We start from the raw sequence: 22089 nt of genomic DNA, 5'->3' as shown, positions 1-22089 counted from the left end.
TGGTCTATCGTTGAACCAAGCCCAAGGTAGGGCTGCTATTTTCCAGCGCACCCCGCAAGTGAGACTGTCCCAAGGACTCGCCCACTGGTGAGGGACCGCTCAAGGTCCTCATACCAACACGATTACCGAGGCTACATCAGCTACCTGCCGACAGGCCAGTAGATGCTCCCAGTGACAGTGCTGAGGGACCAGAAGGTCTTTACCGGGTCTTTGCCTGAGGGGCCACACCATAGTACTGGCAACATGTCCGAGGGGGCACCTATACGCAGTTCTACCGGCAGATCTGATGAGGGCGAAACACCTACCAGTCCTCGGCCTGAGGAATTGGGTAGGCCCCATGATCCACACTCAAGCGTCCTGGGCAGGGCCCAGTGGGCTGAGCAACACGATGCAGGCACGTGGAAGGCAGCATGTCAAAATGGCCACTGTGCCAGACATTCCTGACATCCGCCCAATACTACACCAAGGCAGGGAATAGGTAGAGGAACATGTGTCTAGGTAGGACTGTGGCCTACAGCTTACACTTTTTTTGTGCAGGGCAGGTTTCCGCTGCGTCGTATGGGCAGGGCACGCAACGGCTCTAGCAACCGCCTGCTACCCCGTCAATAACGCCTACCACTCTGGCCTTTGAGGACAGATTTTTTTGAGGTTCCTTGGGCTCATAATCTACCCTGATGGGAGTCCTCCTCTGGGGCATCATCAGAGATGTGCTCCCGCCAATGGCCCGGCACTGCAGGCACCAGTACAGGCGCCCCTGGCCCCTGTGCAGCTTCAGCCACCCGCTCTGGCCCCCCAACTGATCGGGCAGGCAGTTGAGTACCAGCCTGCGGCTCCGGTCTCCACACCCCCAGCCTTTGGCTCCCAGCACCCCCTCCACCATTGCTGGACCAACCGGTCCCTCAGGTGGACACGGATGAGGAGAACCCCGACACTGTTAGCCAAGGCCTTCCACAAACGTCTTGCAGGGCTGCCAGAGTACTTTGGGCCTTCCTCAACCCGAGGTTGAGCAACCAGCAGAGGGGGGTCCTCGCAGAAGTCCTCACGTTGCGTCCCACAGCAAGAACCGGGATCCCAAGGCAGAAGGACGTGGTCGCCTTGGCCAAAAAGGGCTGGCTTAAGCCACGCCTGGATGCCAACTACAGGCATAAGGAAGGGGATACACTCTTGCCATCAGCCCACCCTCAGCCGCACTCCTCGGTGATTGCTGCAGCATCACTATACTTCAAGCCGCAGTCGTCCTCTGCCTCTTCCTCTGTGGCGCTGTTAGGCAAGTAGGAGAACATCTTGGAGCCATCTGGGAAGAAGCTGTATTCCAACGTGTCCCTGCATCTTTGTCAAGCCAATGCGGATGCCATGCGGACAGCCATTAACCAGAGGCTTTGGCGGGAAATTCATCCGACGCAGAGCCAATCGCGATTCAAGGCGGGGCTGGCAGAGGCGAAGACGGTGGCACAAGACGACATGGAACCACCATGGCCCACGTTGACACCTCTGGCCAGGCCCTCTGCATTGCCACGGACACGAGAACAGCCTGGCTCTGTGCTACTACATTCAACCCGGATGTCCAGGAACTAATCTTGGACCTTCCGTTCGAACGGGGTGACCTCTACCACTCCACCACAGACGAGGAGCTGGACAAATAGAATAACAGCTTACAAATGGCCAAGTCTTTATCCATCCTTACAAAGACAATGCCCTAAATGTACACCCAGTCACGGCAGCGATTTGTCGAGGGCTGTACATACGGAGGGTTCCGCGGCTTCCAAGAGCGGAGGTCCAGACAACCTGACCGTTCGCTGACCCAACATCAGCACAAGCAACAAAAGGGGAGTGGGGGAGAGTAAGGGCTTTTTCCAGTCCCCCCCCCCTTCTCCGCAACAGCCTCAGTGGGAAAGAAGCCATGACCTGCGGGTCCACGTGTCTCAAGTGGGGGGCAGGCTTGCTCTCAATGCACATTTTTGGTGCCAGAATTTTGCTGACCCCTGGATCCTCTCCGCTGTATCCCTTGGGTACCGCCTCCCTATCCCAGCCTCTACACCCGCTTCCCCTACTGTCCCCCAGGTTGGGGGACAGCAACTCTTTTGGCAGAGATCCGGTCGCTCGACGAGAGCCAGGCGGTGGAGGAAGTCCCAGCCTCCCAGCAAGGCTTGGGCTTTTACTCCAGGATTTTCGCCATTCAGAAAAATAACCAGGTGGGCCTGAGTTGTGCTGGACCTTTCCACCCTCAACCTCTCCTTACTTCTACAAAAATTCAAGATGGTTACACCAGCTTTCATAACGGAGACATTGTGCGAGGGAGACTGGATGTGCTCAGTGGATCTGAAGGACGCGTACTTGCACGTCCCGATCTGGCAGCCCCATCGTTCTTTTCTATGATTCAGGATCATGGGCTACCATTTCCAATAAAAGGTGCTTCCTTTCGGCCTCAACTCTGCCCCCAGGGTCTTTACCAGGCTGAACACAGTGGCGGCCCTCAGGTCGCAGGACCACCACATCTACCCGTACCTAGACTGGCTCGTCAGGGCAACCTCTCCGGAAATGGTGCACCGCACTTCCCACGCTCTAATGAACACGCTGCACAAGCTGGATTTTTCACTCAACCTCCAAGTCGCAGCTGCAGCCTACACAGAGACTGACCACCTTGGGCCTCATTTGGGACACGTGCTCGTCGGAGCACAAGATCACAGCCATCAAGAGGGCCACAACGCACTTACAAGTAAGCAGAGAAGTGACCTCTGCCTAGTGGTACCAGCACCTACTGGGTCTCATGGCAGCAGTCCTTTTGGCTGTCCCCCACACGAGACTCAGGATGAGGATTCAGCTGCACTTTGCAGCAGCTTGGAACCAGGAGTGAGGCTCCCAATCAGATCAACATTCCTCCGTCGCTTCGCCAGGACCTCACATGGTGGTCCAGGGACTGTAACCTGCGGACGGGCAAGCCCTTTCCAGCAACCTACCCCACAGGTCACATCACCACGGACTCCTCTCTCGGGTTGGGGGGGGTCACCCTGGACAACCACTGTGTCCATGGCACCTGGACCCGACAGTAGTACCACATCAATTGGCTGGAACTGAAGGCCATCTGGCTGGCGCTCAGAGCCTTCCTTCCGGTTATCGAGGGCAAGGTCGCCCACATTCAGTCCAACAACTCGACCAGCATGTTTGTCAATAAGCACGGAGGTGCCAGATCCCCTCCACTGTGCAGACTGGCAGTCAGCATGTGGGAATGGGCCCTGGAGAACATCTACCTTTCGGCCGTCCACCTGCCGGGGAATCCAACCTGGAGGCAGGCAGGCTCAGCAGACTGTAGTGGACAACTATGAGTGGCAGTTGAACGACCTGGTACTGCATGAGATCTTCAGCAAATGGGGACACCCCCAGGTGGACCTCGTTGCCTCTTGGGACAACAGGAAGTGCCAACTGTTTGCCTCCTGGCAGGGTCAGGGCCTGGTCTCCCTGGGCGATGCATTCCAGATTCATTGGGACGGAATGACAGCATATGCCTTCTGACCCACACCGCTGATATACAGGGTGATGTGCAAGATCAAGGAGTCTCGCCACCTCAGCATTGTTCTAATAGCCCTGTGGTGACCAACCAGGCCATGGTCCTCGGATCTGTTCAGCCTCTCGTACAGAGCACCCATTCGCCTCTCCCTGGGCCGAGCACATCTTCTGGTGCAGCACAGGGGCAAGGTCATCCACCCTGCTGCACAGAAACTAGCCTCGCAGCGTGGTTCATGAGCAGGTCACACTGTCACGTCAGCCTTTCCCAGGCTAATCTACAGATCATACAGGGCGCCAGGAGCAAAGCTACCAGGGCCCAGTATAAGAACAAGTGGCCAGGTTCTGCCACTGGGCAGACTCATCAACATCTCCCCCCTTGCATGTACCTTGGACGATGTGCTCTCCTTGGCGCACCTTTCCCATTCAGGCGTGCACGTGGACACTTGGGGGCGCTTACTTGGCAACCATTGGGGCCTACAGAAGCTCAGAGGTCTTTTCCTCTTCCAACCCGATTGTCAAACATTTGACAGGACTCGCCAGACTACCTGCCCATCAAGAGGCCACACCCTGTGTGGTACCCCAACATAGTCCTGGGTGCCCCTGCACACAAACCATTTGAACCAATGGTATCCTTGGACATCAGGCTGGTCACCATTAAGACTGCCTTGCTAGTGGGCCTCACCTCAGCTTGCAGAGTCAGTGAAATTCAGGCGCTGGTCGCCTCGGAGCCCTATACTACACGTCACAGGGACAAAGTAGTCCTGAGACTGCACCCATCATTCTTACCTAGGGTGCCTTCTGCATTCCATTTGAACTAAAATTGTGCTGCCTATGTTCTTTGCTGAGCCGAAAGACGAGGCACAGTTCTGCACTGCCTAGATGTCGGGCGTGCCCTGAAATTCTACTTGGACAGGACCAAGGGCTTCCGCAAGTCGGGCGCATTTTTTGTCCCATTCAGTGGATCAAGACCAGGGTATCGGGCCTCCATAGCCCATTGGATGTTCTCGACCATCAAAGAGGCATGCAAGGGACAGCATAAGCCACTGCCGGCCAACATGCATGCCCAGGCGGTGTGAGCCAAGGCAATGGCCATCGCATTCCAGCAGCATGTCCCCTGGCAAGTCATAAGCAGGCAGCCACATGGGCCACCCCTTCAGCTTTCTGCAAGCACTACTGTTTGGATGCCAGCTCTAGATCAGATGCAGCTTTCGGACAGGCGGTTCTTAAACCTGTTTGCTTTAGGAGGGTCTTCCCTCCACCCTGGGGCTACATTCAGTTGTAATTGCCCATGCAGTATGTAGGAAAGGGGACGTAAGAGTAATTGGTCACCAAAGTGACTAACCTACTTAGTCCTTAGTCTCATTTGCTCCATACGCCCCCCTCCTCCCCCCCCCAATAAAACTGGTGTCATTAGGCAATGTTAATCTATTGTCGATATGTCTATGGGGACTGAGGTGTGGCGCCGGAGGGTGGATTCAGGCCAGCGCATGCTCACAGGGCCGCACCCCCGCTCACCTCTAAATTTAAAGGGGATGAAGGTTCTTTCTGGTGAAAAAGGTTCCGTCTCCTGTCTTGGAAGGGACACCCATGCTGTATGGGGGAAGGGGACGAAGGACTAAGGGTACGTTAGTCACTATGGTGAGTAACTTATAATTTATTTAACACCAATTTTTAATTAAGCCTTCTATAAAAAGGTAATTCATGTAACAATGTAAATATACTTTAAAAGTACTTTTCAGAATCGGAACAAGTCGGTGGATAATCTTTGGACATGCTTCTTACACTTCCTACACCCTGAGGTGACTTCAATTATAAGGACAGTAACGGCATTTATATATCACATGGGTTATACTTTCCAGATTGAGGTTGCAGAAAGGAACTGTTAAGGAAGGAAAAGGTTAAACGGGGTCTCAGTGTGAGGACAACTAAATCTTCCCTTAATCTAGAATTCCCAGCAATAAAAGTTCACAACAAGCTACCACCTATGAGGGACGAACAATATCAAAGTCAATGGACTAGAAGAGTCTTCAGAGAACCGAAGTCCATTGGAGCAGTCTATGGAGCTGAGGCACTTCTTAAATCAGATGGTCTTGCACAAAGTTGGAGAGTTTGCAGAAAATCACTTGGAGGGTCACAAGCTGTTAAGCCTGAGAAAAGAGTTGGAATCAACGCTAAAGGTAAGCCACTGAAATTCCCAACTGAGAGAAGCACAGCTAAAAGACAATGAGCTATGTACCCCAAGCTTAATACCTCTGGTTTGAAGAAGAGTGGCCCAGCTGGATTCTGTCTTGCTACAGTGGTGCAGACACCTTGTTCCTGTGGGGGTACTTCGGTCGTCGTAGGCAGCTACGGGCTCTTTTCCATTCAGCTGCACTTTGCAGTTTCAGCACTTAGTAAACAGCACCAGCGCAGATCTGATACCTGTTGGGCTTCTTTCACTCCTTGGATCCTGCACTCTGGTGAGGGGACTCAAGGTCTGGTCGTCCTGCTTCTGGAGGGGTCTAGCCAGATTGCAGATGTTTCACATGACTACAGATTACTCGACCCCCTGGCACTCTGTTCTTGCAACAATGAAGTACTGCCTGTCGGGGAAGAAGATCCAGTGGACTTCGTCTCGAGGTTAGTTGGTCCCACTAACCCAAGGGGAGAATTTGTTCCATCCGGAGCTTCTGTTGATTAGAAAAACTAGTTCCAGCACAGCAGCACGTCCTTACCGGGCAATTCAAAGGTCCAGGAGGATGCAGCAAGCTTCGTTCACTGTTTCTTTGTTGGGTGTTTCTCCCAGTGGTCGACTCTGCCTCTAGTACGAAAACCCTCACCTTTTAAGCAGGTTTGTCCCATTTATGCACAGCCTAGGGTGTCAATCACACAGCAGGGTGGCTTTCATGAAAGAACAGCCTGCCAATCAGGATTGGTTGCATTCAGGCACTCCTAGAGACAAAGGGGGGAGTTTCGGGAACCTCCGTCACATCCTGTCCTTCCAGACACACTGGAGCCAGAGGCGGGCTTCAGGGCTCAAGCCCGCCAAAGGGCTCAAATCTGTTTCAACACAGAGTAAAACCCAAGAAAGAACTCCCAAACAGAAAATGGCCAAATGTTAAGGGCCCTTTTGACAAAATGATCACCCCTGGGTGCTGTACTGCAGTTGAGGGGGTCAGCCTGCTGTAGAAACGCACAAGGGTAGGAATATTTAAACCACTACCACCATCCATTTTAAAGTGGTGTGGGGGTGGGGGTGGGGGGGAGAGATAACATGGTTACATGAGAGTTGGATAAGGGGCTACTAGGTAACCCCCAGCACTCCACGTAAGATGGTGTGTGCTGGACCTACAAAGAGAAAAGGTAAGTCAATTTCACTTCACCTTTTCTTGGGTCCCAAGAATAGTAAACTGGATAGCCAAGCCCCTTTGATGAGCAGTAATTACCCTTGAGAGGGATGGGTATGCAGATCTTATTCCTACATCAATAATGGAGCGGACTCAGGAAGTTGACAAACTGCAAACTGTTTTAATATCAATTATCTAAAACAAGGAGCATAACGAACATCATTGCAATTGTTTGATCTTCAAACTCAAAGTACTTTGAGAAAAAACTGTAGTTTTTATAAGCAAAATGTGTCCTCAATGACATCTAAATCACGTGTACTAACATCCTCCTACGTGGCAAACTACAAAAATGTATGCATGAGTGATTGGCTCTGAGAGAACATCTATATGATCCATACTAGTCTTAAAGTGTAACTATGTGATTGGTTACTCAACATCAGGTGGGGCAACTAAGCCCTTTCTTCCAAATGGCCAGTATGAACGTCACAAAATAAATGATGTCCCATTTGGTTTACACACTATAGGACCCCTAAATACGCAGGTCCTCTACAATTGGTTGGCATTCTATTCACCTTCAGTACTTTTGCACCTACGTTGGCAGCCTGCAGGCTGGCCATCCAGATGCTGGTACGGTTGCCTTAACTTTAGCTTCCCAGCAATTAGCGTATCAATACATCAACTCGGTCTACTGTCAATTAAGCCTTTGAAATTCGTCCTCGAGTGTTCTTAGCTCTGAGAAAATTAGTGAGAAGCAGTCTGCCTCTGTGCATAGGTGTGACCACCTTGTTCATCCAACTTCATGCTTCCATATGACTAGAGACCATGGAATTGAGCCTTTTCGTGCAATAATATTTTCTATTCTTCTGACTTCTTCCTTGTTATGTTCATGCCTTTGGATACACAATCATGTGAAAGAACAAACTCCTGTTCAAAGTCAGTTCACTCCAGTTTTGAGAAGACCTTGGCTGCTTGGCTCACTCAACCTCGCCTTTTGCTGACATTCTGCTTGTAATTCAATGTCTGCTTTTTTTTTTAACTGCAACACACTGAACTGAGGCATTTTGTGAATGTCCAACCTGCATTAATGTTTAGTGGAAACATCATTAATTCTCTCATTCCTATGTATGTATACGTTGGGGCTTGCTGCAGTTTATTTACTATAAGCTTAGAGCTAGCTTCACGATTACTTTGCTTCTTTGGTTTCTTTATGCTGTATGTTGTAAAATGACTTGATATCTTCTGTTTCTGTGGCATAAGTTTCTTCACCTTGAGCCCAAGATGTCACTTATCCTTGTTGCTTTCTTGATGCCTTATAGAATATCTGCATTCTCTGTTCACTGCACCTTTTATGTATTTCATCTACAGCTTTGTAATATACTGGCAATGGTTACTGACGCTACCATTCATACTTGCCGTGTATTGGCTCTGCTTCTTCAGGAATTTCATTCAAATGGCCATCATATTTCTTTGTATACAGATATGGTTTTCTTAGTGGGTACCTTGGATCCCAGATTCTCTTGGGGATTGGTACTCTTATGGGTACTGCAGAGTCCACACTCTGCTCTTTGTTGATTCAACTGTTCCGCATATGTCACATATTTTGGTTCCCAGCATACAGGTAAAAGGGGCGGGTTGATTGAGGTGGGGTTACTTGGCTCCTCCTCTACAAAGGTCTTTAAACCTTATGAGAAGGGTAATGGGATTTCTGTGACACTGCACGGAAGGTGCTGTCACCAACAAAAAGTAGATGCCTATGGAGTTTCAGACATCAAAAACACAAAATCCAAATCTGGTCAAAACACGAGTGAGGTCTCGCTCCAGGGTTACAATAAAAAAGTCTTAAAGTCCAGCAAAAGAGCTGGGGGTCTAAGGGTGAAGGGAAGTGGCACAGAAATGAGAATTCTCCCTCACAGTACCATACCGAAGCCACAGTAGAGCCCGAGGATTCACTGGGTGGTTTGAGGAAGTTGACATTGCCTGTGAACACTGGCTGGACTAATCAAGTCATTGGAGGTACAATTACAGTAAGCAGTAGTGGAATGACTGTTCAGAGTCTAATGTCCTTCACAATGTCCCAAAAGACCATGTCTCCCTGATTGAACGTACTATGCTGGAAGTTAAAGTCCACTTTACAGAATAAAGGCCCCTGGGGTGAAGGGCTATAGTTGCCCAAACTGGTACAGGGATTTTAAAGATCTTAGGTCTGCTGTCCGATGGCAACCCTGCTGCACTGGTGATGACCACCAAACCAGCCACAGCCAGTCTGTCTGAAATAGGGCAACCAGAGCCTCCCCACCACTGTTTACCTGGCACATGTTGGATACTCTGTAGACTTCAATCTCCAGAGGGTATCTGCTGAAAGCAGGAGTCAAAGTATGGGGATTTAGTGCTCTCCCAGGGCAGCCAGGTTTAAGGCACAAAGGTGTTCCACTCTACACTGAGGATCCATCATCTTGGGGACCTGGCCATATAGGGATTGGTGTGGTGAGAGGACGCTACAGTAGGGTGACCCAACACACTGTGTCTCAATCAAGGAAAGCTCTGAAGCAGCAGTGCTCTTCCGAACCTGGCTGGGGTATTGGCCCTCAGGACTTGGATGATTTAGCAGGCCTCCTTGGGCACACTAAAACTCCAAAACATGGTAACCGGGGCGATGCATTTTATTTAGTATCCAAGAATAAATCTCTAGCACCAGGAATCGCAGTCTGTAGTATTGTTATTACAAAAATGCATATCATTACTCTACGAAGTACCTTTATATGTTAAATCGTACACAATCATGACACACCTACTACACTTAACATACCAACACTCACTTTCCCCATCACAGTACACAAGCAAAAAAATATGAATTATGTTTATTACATTAATGCCAAAGAGGTCGAACTGTTCCGGCCCAAATATAAGTCACTGTTATACATTTTAGTTGGTTATTTAACATGGCAGCACTCGCTGTTTAGCTTAGGTAGGGTAATGCATGACACTGCACCATTTAAATTACTCTACATCTACCAGTTGGTTCAGTGTCCCTCAGACAGCATAGCCTGTCTAGATCCCTCAATAGAGCTGGCAGTGAACCACCTGAGCAACACCTCTGGGCAAACCTGATAGGATCCGTTGGTCATGCAGGGTTGCTGGACCAACTGCCAGGCTGGCCTTCGGGCAAGTGGGCGAAAGGGAACTGACCTTGTAGCGCAAAACAGCTACTCATGGTCTGGTCCCAAGTAGGTCAGGCACAAGATTGATGTCCACTACTGAACTCCTTGCTGCAAGAGTGGCCGCAGGTGCAGCCCCTAGTAATGGGCCATACTGCTGGATCGGGAGAATAAAGGAGCCATTGGAGCATTAGGTGCCTGGCAAAGAATTTGGCATGGGCGTAATGAGTGCGCTTTACCCGATCGCATGGACTGGCGATTGGAGCCCAGGAATACTTGAGGGAGGGGCCAGTGCACTTGTTTCTTGCATGCACTATCAGCAAGCGTATTTGGTCTCTGGAGTGCCCCATCCTAACACATTAGGGATAACAGTCCAAAGGTATGGAGGAAGGGAGATGGGATGCAAGAATAAGGGGTACATTATACCATGATCCTGTTATCTACACCATGTCCTAGATGGTAAGGCAAATGTTGGAGCGGCAATTCAAGCCTAGTATATATTAACAGTTTAATCACAGACCAGTGAGGGTGTGTGGTCTTGCCCCACCCCCCCGAACCACCAACACTTGTACCTTGCATAGAATATTGGCCAGCCTAATGGATTTGATATTGGACAACCACATTAAAGCATGTCTTCAGGCTGGTCTGCTTGACGCACATGTAATGCCGCCTGGAAGTGGCATCCCCCGCTTAAGCTCGTACTCTATGGACCATTTTGTCACCAGTGCCATGATTGGGGTTCCTGGTCCATGGCTTTCTGGAAGACTTCATGCACTTCTCTATTTTATTGCTGAACATTTATTTGTATTTTATTTAACACTTGTAAAGCGCGCCTAACCCGTAGGCATCTGGGCGCTGGACAGATATTTACAGACATCGTTACAAATGCATAGAATTGAGCAAACATATAATATAATGTATGATTTATAATGTACAATATTTACAGGTCTAGCAGATATTTTGCAAGAAGCCCTTATTGGGCACAAAGTGTTTTCTGGGATTTAAAGGTGCTAATGTTTGAACGGGAGGAGCCAGCTTTTGAGTTTTCTGTGGAAAGATGTGTGATGGGTCGGATCTGATGGCAGGGAGTGTATTCCATTCTTTGGTGGCTGACTGGAAAGCTGTGTCTGCCATCCTTGGAACTTTTGTATTTGGGAACTGTGAGGAGACAGGCTGTGGAGGCGTGAGAATGTTTCTTGGATTGTGTAGGGGTTAAGGGGTTAGTCTGGTATTTGGGGGCTGTTTTAAGGCACAAGATTACCAGATGGACTACTTTAGGAATGATGAACAGATTTAATAGAACAGTGGTCTGTGGCAGCCTGTATTTGCAGAAATAGGTGGTGGGAGAGGGCACCTTGTGTGGGGGAGGCGAATGAGGGAGATGGTTTTACAAGGTCCAAGCTACAAACCTGTAGCGACCTGTTAAAACGTGCGCCGGGGCCTGCAATCTAATGAATTGACCCATTAGTGTGGAGTATATTGTATTTAAGTTGGTCTCGTGTCTTGTTCTTTGCATTTTCTTGCTGAGCAACAGTTCATTGAAGCATTCTCTTTGTGTAGGTGATGTGAGCATTGGGATAAAGTGTGCACCAGGTGTGGTAGAGCCAGCCGAGACAGACATCGACTTTGACATCATCCGGAATGATGATGACACTTTTACAGTCAAATACACACCACCAGGTGCTGGAAGTTATACCATCATGGTGCTCTTTGCTGATCAGGTGAGGTTCTGAGTACCCAGCACTTTTATGCATGGTCTCCCCGAGTGCAGTATGGATATCGTTTGCAGCTGTTGGATGGGTTGCATACACTCCTGTTGGGACCTAAAAAAGCAGGTGATTTACTGGTTTTGTATTTCGAGGGGTATGTGGGAGCAATCCAAATTTGTTGTGCAGATGCAAGTAAGCAGACCAGGGATTTGTACGGTGTTTTCAGAGCTTGTAGCATCATCACTATAGCCATGCCACCAGCCCCCCTTCCACTACCTACAATTTGAAGAGTCCATGCCCAACAGAGTACTCCTGCCCGCATTGTAGCTGGCTTCCTACTCGCTGTGAATGCAGCAATTTTCATCTTTCACAGTTGCCATATTTAAACGTGCTAACGGCCAATGTTGACTCAAGGGGGCATATTGTGCATTAGAGTGCTGCCACGGTTGAGGGAGCAAAGGTGTGGGACTGCAGAGATTGCCCGCTGGCAAGACTACCATTTCAAGTCATACAGCTTTCTTGGAGAGCCAAAGTAAAGACCCTGATATAGTAGGTACTTTTTAATACTAAAACTCAACCACTCGCCACTTGAAAGCCCGATCAGGCAGCACAGCAGAATAACCGGCCCAATTGAAGTAAGCATTGCAAAACAGGCCTAGTCTGATAGCTGGCATGGCTGGTTATCCGTCTCTTCCAAATCTAGCACAGGCAAATCGCTAGTCCTTCATGTAGCCTCCAAAGGCTCACTTGCAGGGCTTGAGTGCACCCGCTACAATGACAGTACTTCCAGACCCATGTGAAGGTTGGACTTGAAGGAAGATGAAGTAAATTATCTAATGTAGAATGTACTGTCTTGACAACAGCTGCAACTACTGAAGCCGTCTTATCCAGGTCCTTCAACTGCAAGCACTCCCCCAGTACACCAAATTCGGTGCACCCTTCAGAACCTTAGTCTGCAGCTTGTTTTGATGAGCTTCACCTGCAGTCTATTCCACAAATAGGTGGGCTATGGTGGAGCCGAACACTTCTGAGGAGTCCAGTTATTCAATGGGGGACTCTGCCGTAACACCGATGATACTCAATTCTTTGTGATTTAATAATTCTCCATATTTTACTCCATCTGTGCAATGGCGATGGTTGGTAAATGTGTTCTGCAGCTCTATGAGCCAGAGGTTCCAAAGCCCCATATTTGTAGACCTTTTGGAAGCAGGACTTCATTGTAAGACTCTGGCATTCAAAGCATCTGCTTTTTTATTTTATGTAAGCCGTTCAAGGATTCCAAAATCTGTTATTCCCTGCTGCAACATATGGACTCGTGATTAGTCCCACTTTTCAACGTACAGGTGTGTTGCTGTTTCCCAAATAAGGCTTGTCTGACCCATGGATTTATTTTTCTGCTTTGCCTTACTGATAGCTGTGACCAAAAGGGAACCACCAGTCCGGTGCATCTAATCCCTTCCAAACTACATCTAGTGTCACGTAGGCCAAGTGGACCTCCAACGGTATGCAGTAATAAAATTGCGGCAAAAATATCGCCTTTACAAAAAGCGCTGCAAAAAAGCTGTGGTTTGACCCGGTAATGGTGTACCCCATTATACCATTTAAGGGGAGTGGGGATGTCCCTCGCTCCCTTTAAATGGTATAATAGGTCTGAGGGTTGCAGGGGTGTCCCCTGCATCCTTTACATGTATTGTGGCGGCAAAACCACAGCCTTTTTGCTGCGATTTTAACACATGGAACCCCTCCAACTCCAGTGTCTGCCAACCTAGGAACGCCACTGCTCCCTCACATGAGAAATGCAAAATTGTTTTTCCATAACTTTACTTCCGTGTGTTGTCCCCCCAGCATATCTTTGTTCAGTTACTTATTGTTGAGGCTTGGTACTGCATCGCCTGCATATTTAGTTTGGGGTTTAAACTAAATAGTAGTTTTAGAGTAGCACACACCTTCAGTGGAGTTTCTGCAGGAATACAGAATTTTACATCCATGTTACTTTTGTGATGTGTACTGAACACGCTGGTAGTGTAAGTTTCACCTTTCTCAGTGCACTGCATTATACCTTTTTACTGCAATGCCATTTTTAAATGGCATATACTAAAAATGGCTGTTCCTTTGGTGCACGCAAAGTTCTTTTGCATTTTGTTGACATTTTTCCCATTTCAAATTGATATTGATATTTTATTTCTCTCGCGCTCATACACAAGTGTTTCAGAGCACGACAAGGGAAGGGGAACCGGGAGAACAAAAACGATCTTACTAGGCCCAGTGACATTGAGAACGTGCAGGGTAGAGGGAGAGGTGGGAGAAGTGCATGGAAGGGGAACAAAAGGAAAGTGCGGAGCGAGAAGGAAAAAACAAAAATAATAAAATAAATAAGGCAACAAACAATGGGAGTGCAGCCAGTAAGTGGCAAGTGCTAGGTTTATGGCAGCAGGCCATGTAGGTCTGAAAGTGCAGGAAGAAAAGGGGAGGGCTGTATGGGTACAGATACAGACCCCAGTGCAGGGGGTGGGCCGGAGGCAGTGCGTGAGGGTGGCAAGATGAGCAGGTACCTGGGCCCGGAGGACAGAGGGTGGCCAGGTGCATGGTGCCGAGGGAGAGTAGAATCAACCGGGGAAAGGGGAGGAGAAGGCAGAAGCAAAGAGGAAGGTTTTGAGGTGCTTCTGGAACCGGAGATGGTTCTCAGGTTTTAGAGTGGCAGGGAGGCTGTTACAGAGGGAGGCCCCAGCCGAAGACAGATCTACCCCCAGCTCGTTTATTTGAGAAACGACTGACCCTGAGGGAGTTAGAGATGGAGGAGCAGAGTGCTAGAGGTGGGAGGTATTTGCGGAGGGATAGCTGAAGGTATGTTGGACCCAGGCCCCACAAAGCCTTGTGGACAACGCAGATGGGTTTGAATTTAATCCTTGCATCCACTGGGAGCCAATGGAGAGATTTCAGAGCTGGAGTGATGCGATCCCGGGGTTTGAGGCCAAGGACAAGTCTCGCAGTCCTGTTCTGGAGTTGTAAAGGGCGGAGAGTAGAGGCAGGTAGATTAAGAAAGAGGCTGTTGCAATAGTCCAACTTGGAGAGAACCAGAGCTTGGGAGACAGTGAGCTTCTGGGGGAATGAGAGGAAAGTAAGAATACCTCTGAGGAGGTGCAGTAGGAGGTTTGACTTTTTGATACATCAGCGATGTGGGCGGAGAAGAAGAGTGTGGAATCAAAGGTGACACCAAGGTTCTTGTCTCGCAGGTGGGGGATAGGAGGTGGGCCAAGGGAGGCCAGCCAGAGAGTGAGGGGAAAGGAAGGTGATGGTGTGCCTATGAGGAGGATCTGTCTTGCTGGCATTAAGGCAAAGATCGTTGGTGGCACAACAATCTTGGATGGCAGTTAGGCAGTCAGTGATGAGAGGTGGAGGAGGTGGCCGAGGGCAGCCTGAAAATGAGTTGCGTGTCTGCGTAGCACTGGAAGTTTGAGCAGAAAATGGCAATACAGCGGGCGAGAGTTGCCAGGTATTGGTTGAAAAGCCAGGGCGAGAGGTTAGACCCCTGGGGAACACCACAGGTGGAGAGGAAGACAGATGATAGGAAGGACCCAAGTTGGACCTGAGAGGGTCGATCAGAGAGGAGAGGTCAGCCAGGCCAGAGCCTGATCGGTGATGCCCAAGTTATCCCGGAGACGGTTGAGCAGGATGGTATGGTTGACCGTGTCGAAGGCAGAGGAGAGATCAAGTAGGATGAGCGCAGAGGGGAATGCTAGAGTCAAGGTTGGAAAGCAGATCTTCACAGATGTTCAGGAGAGCAGTTTCCGTGCTTCTGCCAGATCTGAAGCCAGACTGATGGTCATAGAGACAGCCAACAGAATCAGAATGAAGGTTTAGCTGAGAGATGGCCAGCTTTTCAAGGAGTTTGCCTAAGAAGGGGGTAATGGAAATTGGGCGATAGTTGGCCGGACAAGAGGGATCCGCTGTGGGTTTCTTGAGGAGAGGATGCACAAAGAGTGCTTAAGAGGGGAGGGGAAGGATCCTGAGGCAAAGGAGTGGTTGCAGAAGTCGGCAAGGGCCGGAGCGAGGGTATCAATGTGGTCCTTGAGAGTTTTTAGAGGAACAGGGATGAACCTGTTTTGATGAGGCTTTCATAGATCGGACTTGTCTAGCGACCTCTTCAGGGGAGAAGAGGGGAAAGGAAGCGAAGGAGGGTTGGGGGGTGGCTGGAGGAGAGTCGGTGAGTACCGACTGAGGGGAGAGGAGAGGGGGTGGAGGAGAGTGTGGACAGGATGTCCTGGGTTTTTTAGATAGTGTGAGGCCAGGGCATTGCAAAGGGCCCGAGAGGCAAGGGGAGGGGTAGAGACTGCAGCAGGGTTGGCCAGCTCCTTACAAATTAAGAGTTCGGTCGAGCTGTTAGATGCTGCAGAGACACGGGCTTGAATGTGGACTCTCTTCTTGGTACGGACAGAGAGACGGTATTGCCTTTGGAGAAGGCTGACAGGCCAGAAATTGCCAAGTAAGGTCATGCACCTTGACAACAATCCAGCCAACCTGCTTTTGAAACCCAGAACCCGTGCTGCTCCTTCGGGCACCAACATCCACTCTAGTCTGCTCCCAATTAGTCCTCTGCTGCTGGCACTGAGTTCAAGTAGTCTTCACCCTTTCCTGGGGTCTCCACCTGAGCCTTGCCTAAACATCTGTGGAAGCCTACAACTTGTAGCCTGGGAGCTACATTATCACCACATATTCCCTGTCCTATGGTGTCTGCTGTTGCAAGCTGGAGTGTGGCAATAGAGATGCAATTTATTCATACTCCCCATCTCTGACTTGCATTGGGGCGTGAAGCCCACAGGTTAACATTCACCAGGCCAAAGGTGTTGAGGCTATAGGCTTCCCTATACTTACATAAATGTCTCCAGGTTGGCCAACACAATCATTTGTAAGTTGGTCATCCCTACGCTGATGCAAAAAGTAAACTCTATTTGTGGGAAGGCTCCTTCCGGAATAAGTTTGTCTTCACCTTCTCCCTTTCTGCTATTCCCTACGGGTTCCAGAACCTCTCCTAGAATTTATTTTTTTGACTTGCACCTCTTAGGTTGCCTCAGGGTCTCAACATCCTTTTTGGTAGCTCCCTTCACTCCCTGCATCCTTCTCCACGGCTCTTGGAATTTGCATATGACTTCCATGATCTCGGATGCTTGGATTCGCAAGATTCCCCATGGACCTTGGGCTTTTTAGGGTTTCACAAGTTTGCTCCAGAAGCTCTGCTTTCTTAAGGTTGACCTATTCCTCACTAATGTCCAATGAGGCCAAAACACATCTGGGGATACTTCTCATGCAGAAGGGATGTAACCTAGCAGTTTAGCCTGGACTGCCCCTTTTGGAGTAGGGGCAAGCCTGGCTTGCATATGGTCTTCCCCTTCTGTAGTGGCTTGAAAATGGTCTGGAGGATTGCTCAGAGCAGTGCCCATGTTTAAGATTGATTGTAAATCTTCCATCACCTCTTCGTTTTAAGTATTTTCTGCAGGTCACTCATGGACCTTGGTTTTTGAAGGTTTTCTTGACCAGTCCCACCTGATCAAACTTTCACAATCTTCCTCCACTTTACTGCCATTGAATCTGACCAGGATCCTGAATGAGAGGAAGGTGTTTCCCTTTGGTCACTGGCATGGTGCCGTCTCTAAACAGTAGTGATGGTAAACCATTCTTCTTGGCTTGCTAATTCCCATGGGAATCTGTGATGGGAGTTTAGCTCTAGACCAGGCCCCTACCGTGGCAGCTCCCAGGATCTTCCTCCAGACTTCATCTGAACAGTCTTTATCCAGCCAGTGACCTGCCCATCTCTTCCAGACTGTTCTCTCTCCAGATTGTCCAGTTCTCTGCAGTGCTTGTTATGGACTTCTCTGGCCAAGGGAGTGGTGCATAACCAGTGCTCTTTAATAACTACTCCCAAAGGTGGATAAAAGGGATGGGAAGAGTTACGAAGAACTGTTCCAGTTGGTTACCCCTAATTTAAATTTCCTGTTTGGATTGGCAAAGAGGCTGGATTACGTGAACTAGTTAATCCTTAACTAGTAATTGACCTTTGTTGGTGAATTACCTTTTGTGGTAATGGGTTGAACTGCAAGGTTTGAAAGGAGCTTGTGTGCAGTACCATCTCGAACATGGCTCTTCAGGTTGGTAGCTTGTGCAAGCTCACTTGTCTGACTGGAAGGCAGTGCACTGTGTGGACTGTACACACACTTGGACATCTTCAGATGTCCTTTAGTAAGCAATAGTTCTGCAGGTGTCGGATTCTGCAAGGCTGTTCCCTTTGCTTTCACATTGATGTAGCAGTTATCTGGAGTTCAGACAACTCGTCACACTGATCAGAACAGTCTGTGGGGTGGGGGAGGGGGCAGATAAAAAGGATATGGAAGCGATACAGGCTTCCCCTGACCAAGAGACAGAACTCGGCTTAACTGGATCTGGTTTTAGCAATTAAGGATTTAGGCAGAGTTCCCAGCATACCCCTTGCTGCTTTTGATCTGGACCTATTTCTCAACTAGGGAATGGCTCCAAAGGTTTCCCAGATATACAAAAGTTTTGGCTGGGGCATATCTTCTACCACCTACCATAAGGCATACAGCATTCCGACCTTGCATTCAGGATTTTGCTCATACACCCTAATCCGCATCCCTTTCCGAAAACTCAGACCCAGCCAAAAACAGTTTGCATTCACACAGCTCATGAATGCTCTGCCCAGAGCCCTTGAAAGCGACTATATATGGCTATTCATTTGACTATGCGAATAACAAGGGGGTGGGGAGTCCTGGGTGCCTCTCTGCCAGACACTAGTCCTGGTTACGAGGGCTTTAGCCAGAGTCTTTGGCTCACTATCTCTCAGAGGAGAAATATCCAAAACATAAGTCTTTGTCCTGCCCTGGGGCAGTCCGGCACTGAAATGCTAGGTAATACTCCTCTGAACAAGCGTGCCAACATCAACCCGAGATTCTTTTCACTAGACACGAGGAAGGCCAACAAAACCTAGTAATATATACTAATGCTGTCCTAAACCAGAGTATTTGCCACCATTTGAGAGCCTTGCAGACTAATGTCCAGGGTGACTGAATTGCCTGAACTAATAATGTTAGTTTTTGCTCTCCCTTTATGCAGCGCAGTATGGAGGGAGTTTACAGTTGTATATCACAAATGGCCCAAGGGACAGCTCACCAAATTGTTATTCAGACTACAGAATGAATTGGCAAGCAAACAAGATGGTATGCCCCTAAACTAATACCCATGCGTTTAAGTGGGGTGCCCTGATTAGCAAAAGGAGGAAGCAACTTAAAACTGATTTAGCTATAACTTTTAAAAGGCCATGCCAGTGGAAGAATGTTTCTTTTAAGAGATGCAAGAATATAAAAACTGGCAAATGGGGGGGCGTTGGGGGAAACCTGGTGAATGTGGTATTCTGGACTGATTTTTATGAATTGTGGGGCATAATTAAGAAATGAGCTTAAATTAGGATCAAGGCTTATAGTAAACAGATTTAGCTGGGGAAACTTATACAGAGGACTAGTTACAGGCCACAACTGCAAAATGTAAAACAAATAGCCTGGCCATCAACCTCTGTGTAATTTCAGGGCAAGGACTTAGCAATTTATCTGACAAATGAGTTGTGTGCACCTGGAACCTCATGTCCTAGCCAATATTGTAATCTGTGCTGAATTTTGTGCCAATTATCGTATGCTGGTATTTAACAATATAGTGAGGACGGGTTATCTACTCTGTTGCTGTTTAGAGGCTTTTTAGTCCCAATATTTGAGGCTTACAGATCCCCTAGCTTATACTTGCACTTCTGGCTGGTGTTAGTAAAATATTTGTTGCAATTATCCTGAAAAGACTGACCAAATGGGTGAGATCCTGTAACCTTTTGAGAATCGTGCTCAACACTTCACAACATACTGATCCTTCAAGAATGCAGTTCTGCTCAGGCATTTAAGGATCGACCCACTGCCCTGTGTATGTGGTTTTTGAGTTGTCCTCAGTTTGCAACACAGTTGGTAGTGGTGGCGTAGATTGTTGGGGTAAGGCTAGACCAACTAGGTGACCTCACTGATAAAATTGCCACAAGGAAAGGTGTAACAAAGCTTTAGTTTAGGTCCATTTGTATTCAGTGTGTACATGGCTGATTCTTACAATTTAGCAAAATCGTCTCTTCCCAAAATTGAGCTTGCTCATCTCCCCAGGACCCCGATATGCTGATGTTTGATATTGTAAAGAAATGGAAATGCAAGCCTCATTAAATGCTTAAAGACTTTAGACGCTAATCATTAACTGTCTACACAGGAAAAAGTAACTTTTATATTTACAGAAGGTAGGACAAAGGGGTTTAAAATGCTCTTGGGAGCGCCCCATTGGAGGTGATTAATGAGTCAAAGTGCGGAGGCTTAGAAATGAATCAAAGCATCAGATACATTATGCTCAAAAGAAACCATAGTGTAGCCTGTCTAGCTGTGGTTTTGTGGGGCTTGAATCGCCAGCACGCAAGTTTTATGCAAGCTGATTGTTTATACCCCACCTATTTTAATATGGACTGGAAGTGATAATCTGACAATGTCTAAGGATATCTAAAAGAATGCACTGCAGTGGCACTCCACATTAGGAGCTTCTAACAGCCCCCCACTCGTCCAAAGGTGCAAACTATGGTTGGTTTCTCTAACTAGAAGTATATGAAGATGTTCCACATTTAAATCACTGCTATTAAAGGCCATTTCAAGTGGCAAAAACTCTAAATTAATTTGTTTTAAATAAACATTGTCTTTTTTAAAGACATTGATTTCTCTGAACTTTGACAACCCTTTACCACCTTTTTGAGAGGCCAAATCTTTTATCTGGCGTTTTGTGCATAGGAATTTAGGCACTTAGTTTCCATTTTATTTAATGGAGAAACTGGAGGTTATTGGCCCCAGATGAGATTCTTCTGGAGTATTGTTTGTGCAGGCTATAGTAGCCCCTCTGCGATTGAAATTCTGAACGGGTAATTCAAAATTGCCTGTCCATTGAGTCTGAAAGCTTTTGGCTAGGCATGAGCAGCATGCAGATATCTTGAAGTACTGCGATTTTGCAAAGAGGAATTATTCGAACCGAGCATGTATATATTCCAACGTATTGACACCATGGATTACTAGTGTAAGGTTTTTAATTTTAATGGAATTTTTGATGCAACATTGCATGACGAATTTACTCTAAAAATCCACTTGAGTGCGGCTGAAGTGAGTTGGGAAACTGTAATAAATGATACTGCATTTGTACATCTTAGTTGTGTGAAGTCTTATTTGTAAACCATGAATACGCATAAATAAAGCCTATGTTCAGTCAATATTTTCATTAACTCAAATGGAACCTTTTTTCCAGTTGTAGTATAAACTAAGGTGTGCTCTTCATTGAGGGAAGCTGCCATGGCTAAAGCCTCCACGTGGCTGTCAAATGGACTGCACAAGTGTATTGGCCCAGAGGTGGGAGCAGAAGTGTTCCTGCTGGTTGAGCTTTATCCTGTGGTTGGTCTCTAGTTAATTCACATAGGAAAGCTTGTCCCAATTAAATGTGGATTGGGCTATGTTGTAATGAACTGCAGAGCAATGGGATCAAGTTGGGGCTCCAGGTTCAGAGTAGATTAGTTTGGCCCAGTGTTGGTGACTGGCAGAATTTGGCAGTGTAACCTTAGTCTGGTGTATATGGCTGCTTAGATATCAGGCTACGTCAGTGCACTTTAATAGTGGGGAAGGTTTAGCTAGATTGCAGGGTCCTCCTAGTCCTGTTGTCTAAAACAGTTAACTTGAACTTCTGGTCTATTCATACATTTCATGGTGTCAATCTGGCTTGGCTAGCATTCATATAGCACCTATTCTCGGACCTGCTCCACCCACCGCCAAGTGTTTCCTATGACATGGGATAATTTGTGATCAATTGTACATTGTTTGGCCATATGATTTTTTTTTTGTTGTATATTTAAGCAAATTAGGATTTACTGGCATTCTGTGGTCCGGAATTGATATTCAAGCCAGCCAGAATACTGAGGCTCTATGTAGCCTCAAACTAGAATGGTCCAGAAACTGGTGATTCTTGGGTGTGGTCTACAGATTGCCAAACCCAATCACCTCTTGGTGCACAGTGGCAAAGGAAGTCTTAAACATCCTGTGTAAAGACTAAAAGACAATTAGTTATGCCATAATTGCAGTTAGTCTCATCCTCCATGCATAGGATGAGGGTAGGACCAACATTCTTGCTTTATGTAGGTCTCCCAGCTATATATGAAGATCTGTAACTGTCAAAGTGCTCAAAAACAAGAAAATGTGCCTCTGGCGGTTTGACTATCAATCTCGCTCTTCAGGCTTTACTTTCAATGCCTTTAACAGCAAAACAGTGGTCATGGGACAGATTATT

At 47.8% G+C, this 22089-nt stretch overlaps 1 protein-coding gene and 1 long non-coding RNA gene across 6 annotated transcripts in view; one reads left to right on the top strand and one right to left on the bottom strand.

Annotated features, from left to right (window-relative positions):
- The window catches only part of LOC138580431 (uncharacterized), a 624618-nt gene that overhangs the window by 300101 nt on the left and 302428 nt on the right, over positions 1-22089 (bottom strand). The window lies entirely within an intron of this gene.
- The window catches only part of LOC138580430 (filamin-A-like), a 456077-nt gene that overhangs the window by 270006 nt on the left and 163982 nt on the right, over positions 1-22089 (top strand). For all 5 annotated transcript variants that reach the window (XM_069650971.1, XM_069650969.1, XM_069650970.1 and 2 more), the window contains exon 17: positions 11546-11706. In XM_069650971.1, the coding sequence (XP_069507072.1) occupies positions 11546-11706 (161 nt within the window). The remainder of the gene's footprint in view (positions 1-11545; positions 11707-22089) is intronic.

The sequence above is a fragment of the Ambystoma mexicanum genome, chromosome 3p (genome assembly GCF_040938575.1).
Source record: "Ambystoma mexicanum isolate Mex_15411 chromosome 3p, UKY_AmexF1_1, whole genome shotgun sequence".
NCBI lineage: Eukaryota > Metazoa > Chordata > Amphibia > Caudata > Ambystomatidae > Ambystoma > Ambystoma mexicanum.
Note: the sequence above shows the minus strand (reverse complement) of the source record. Positions and strands in the feature narration are given on the sequence as shown.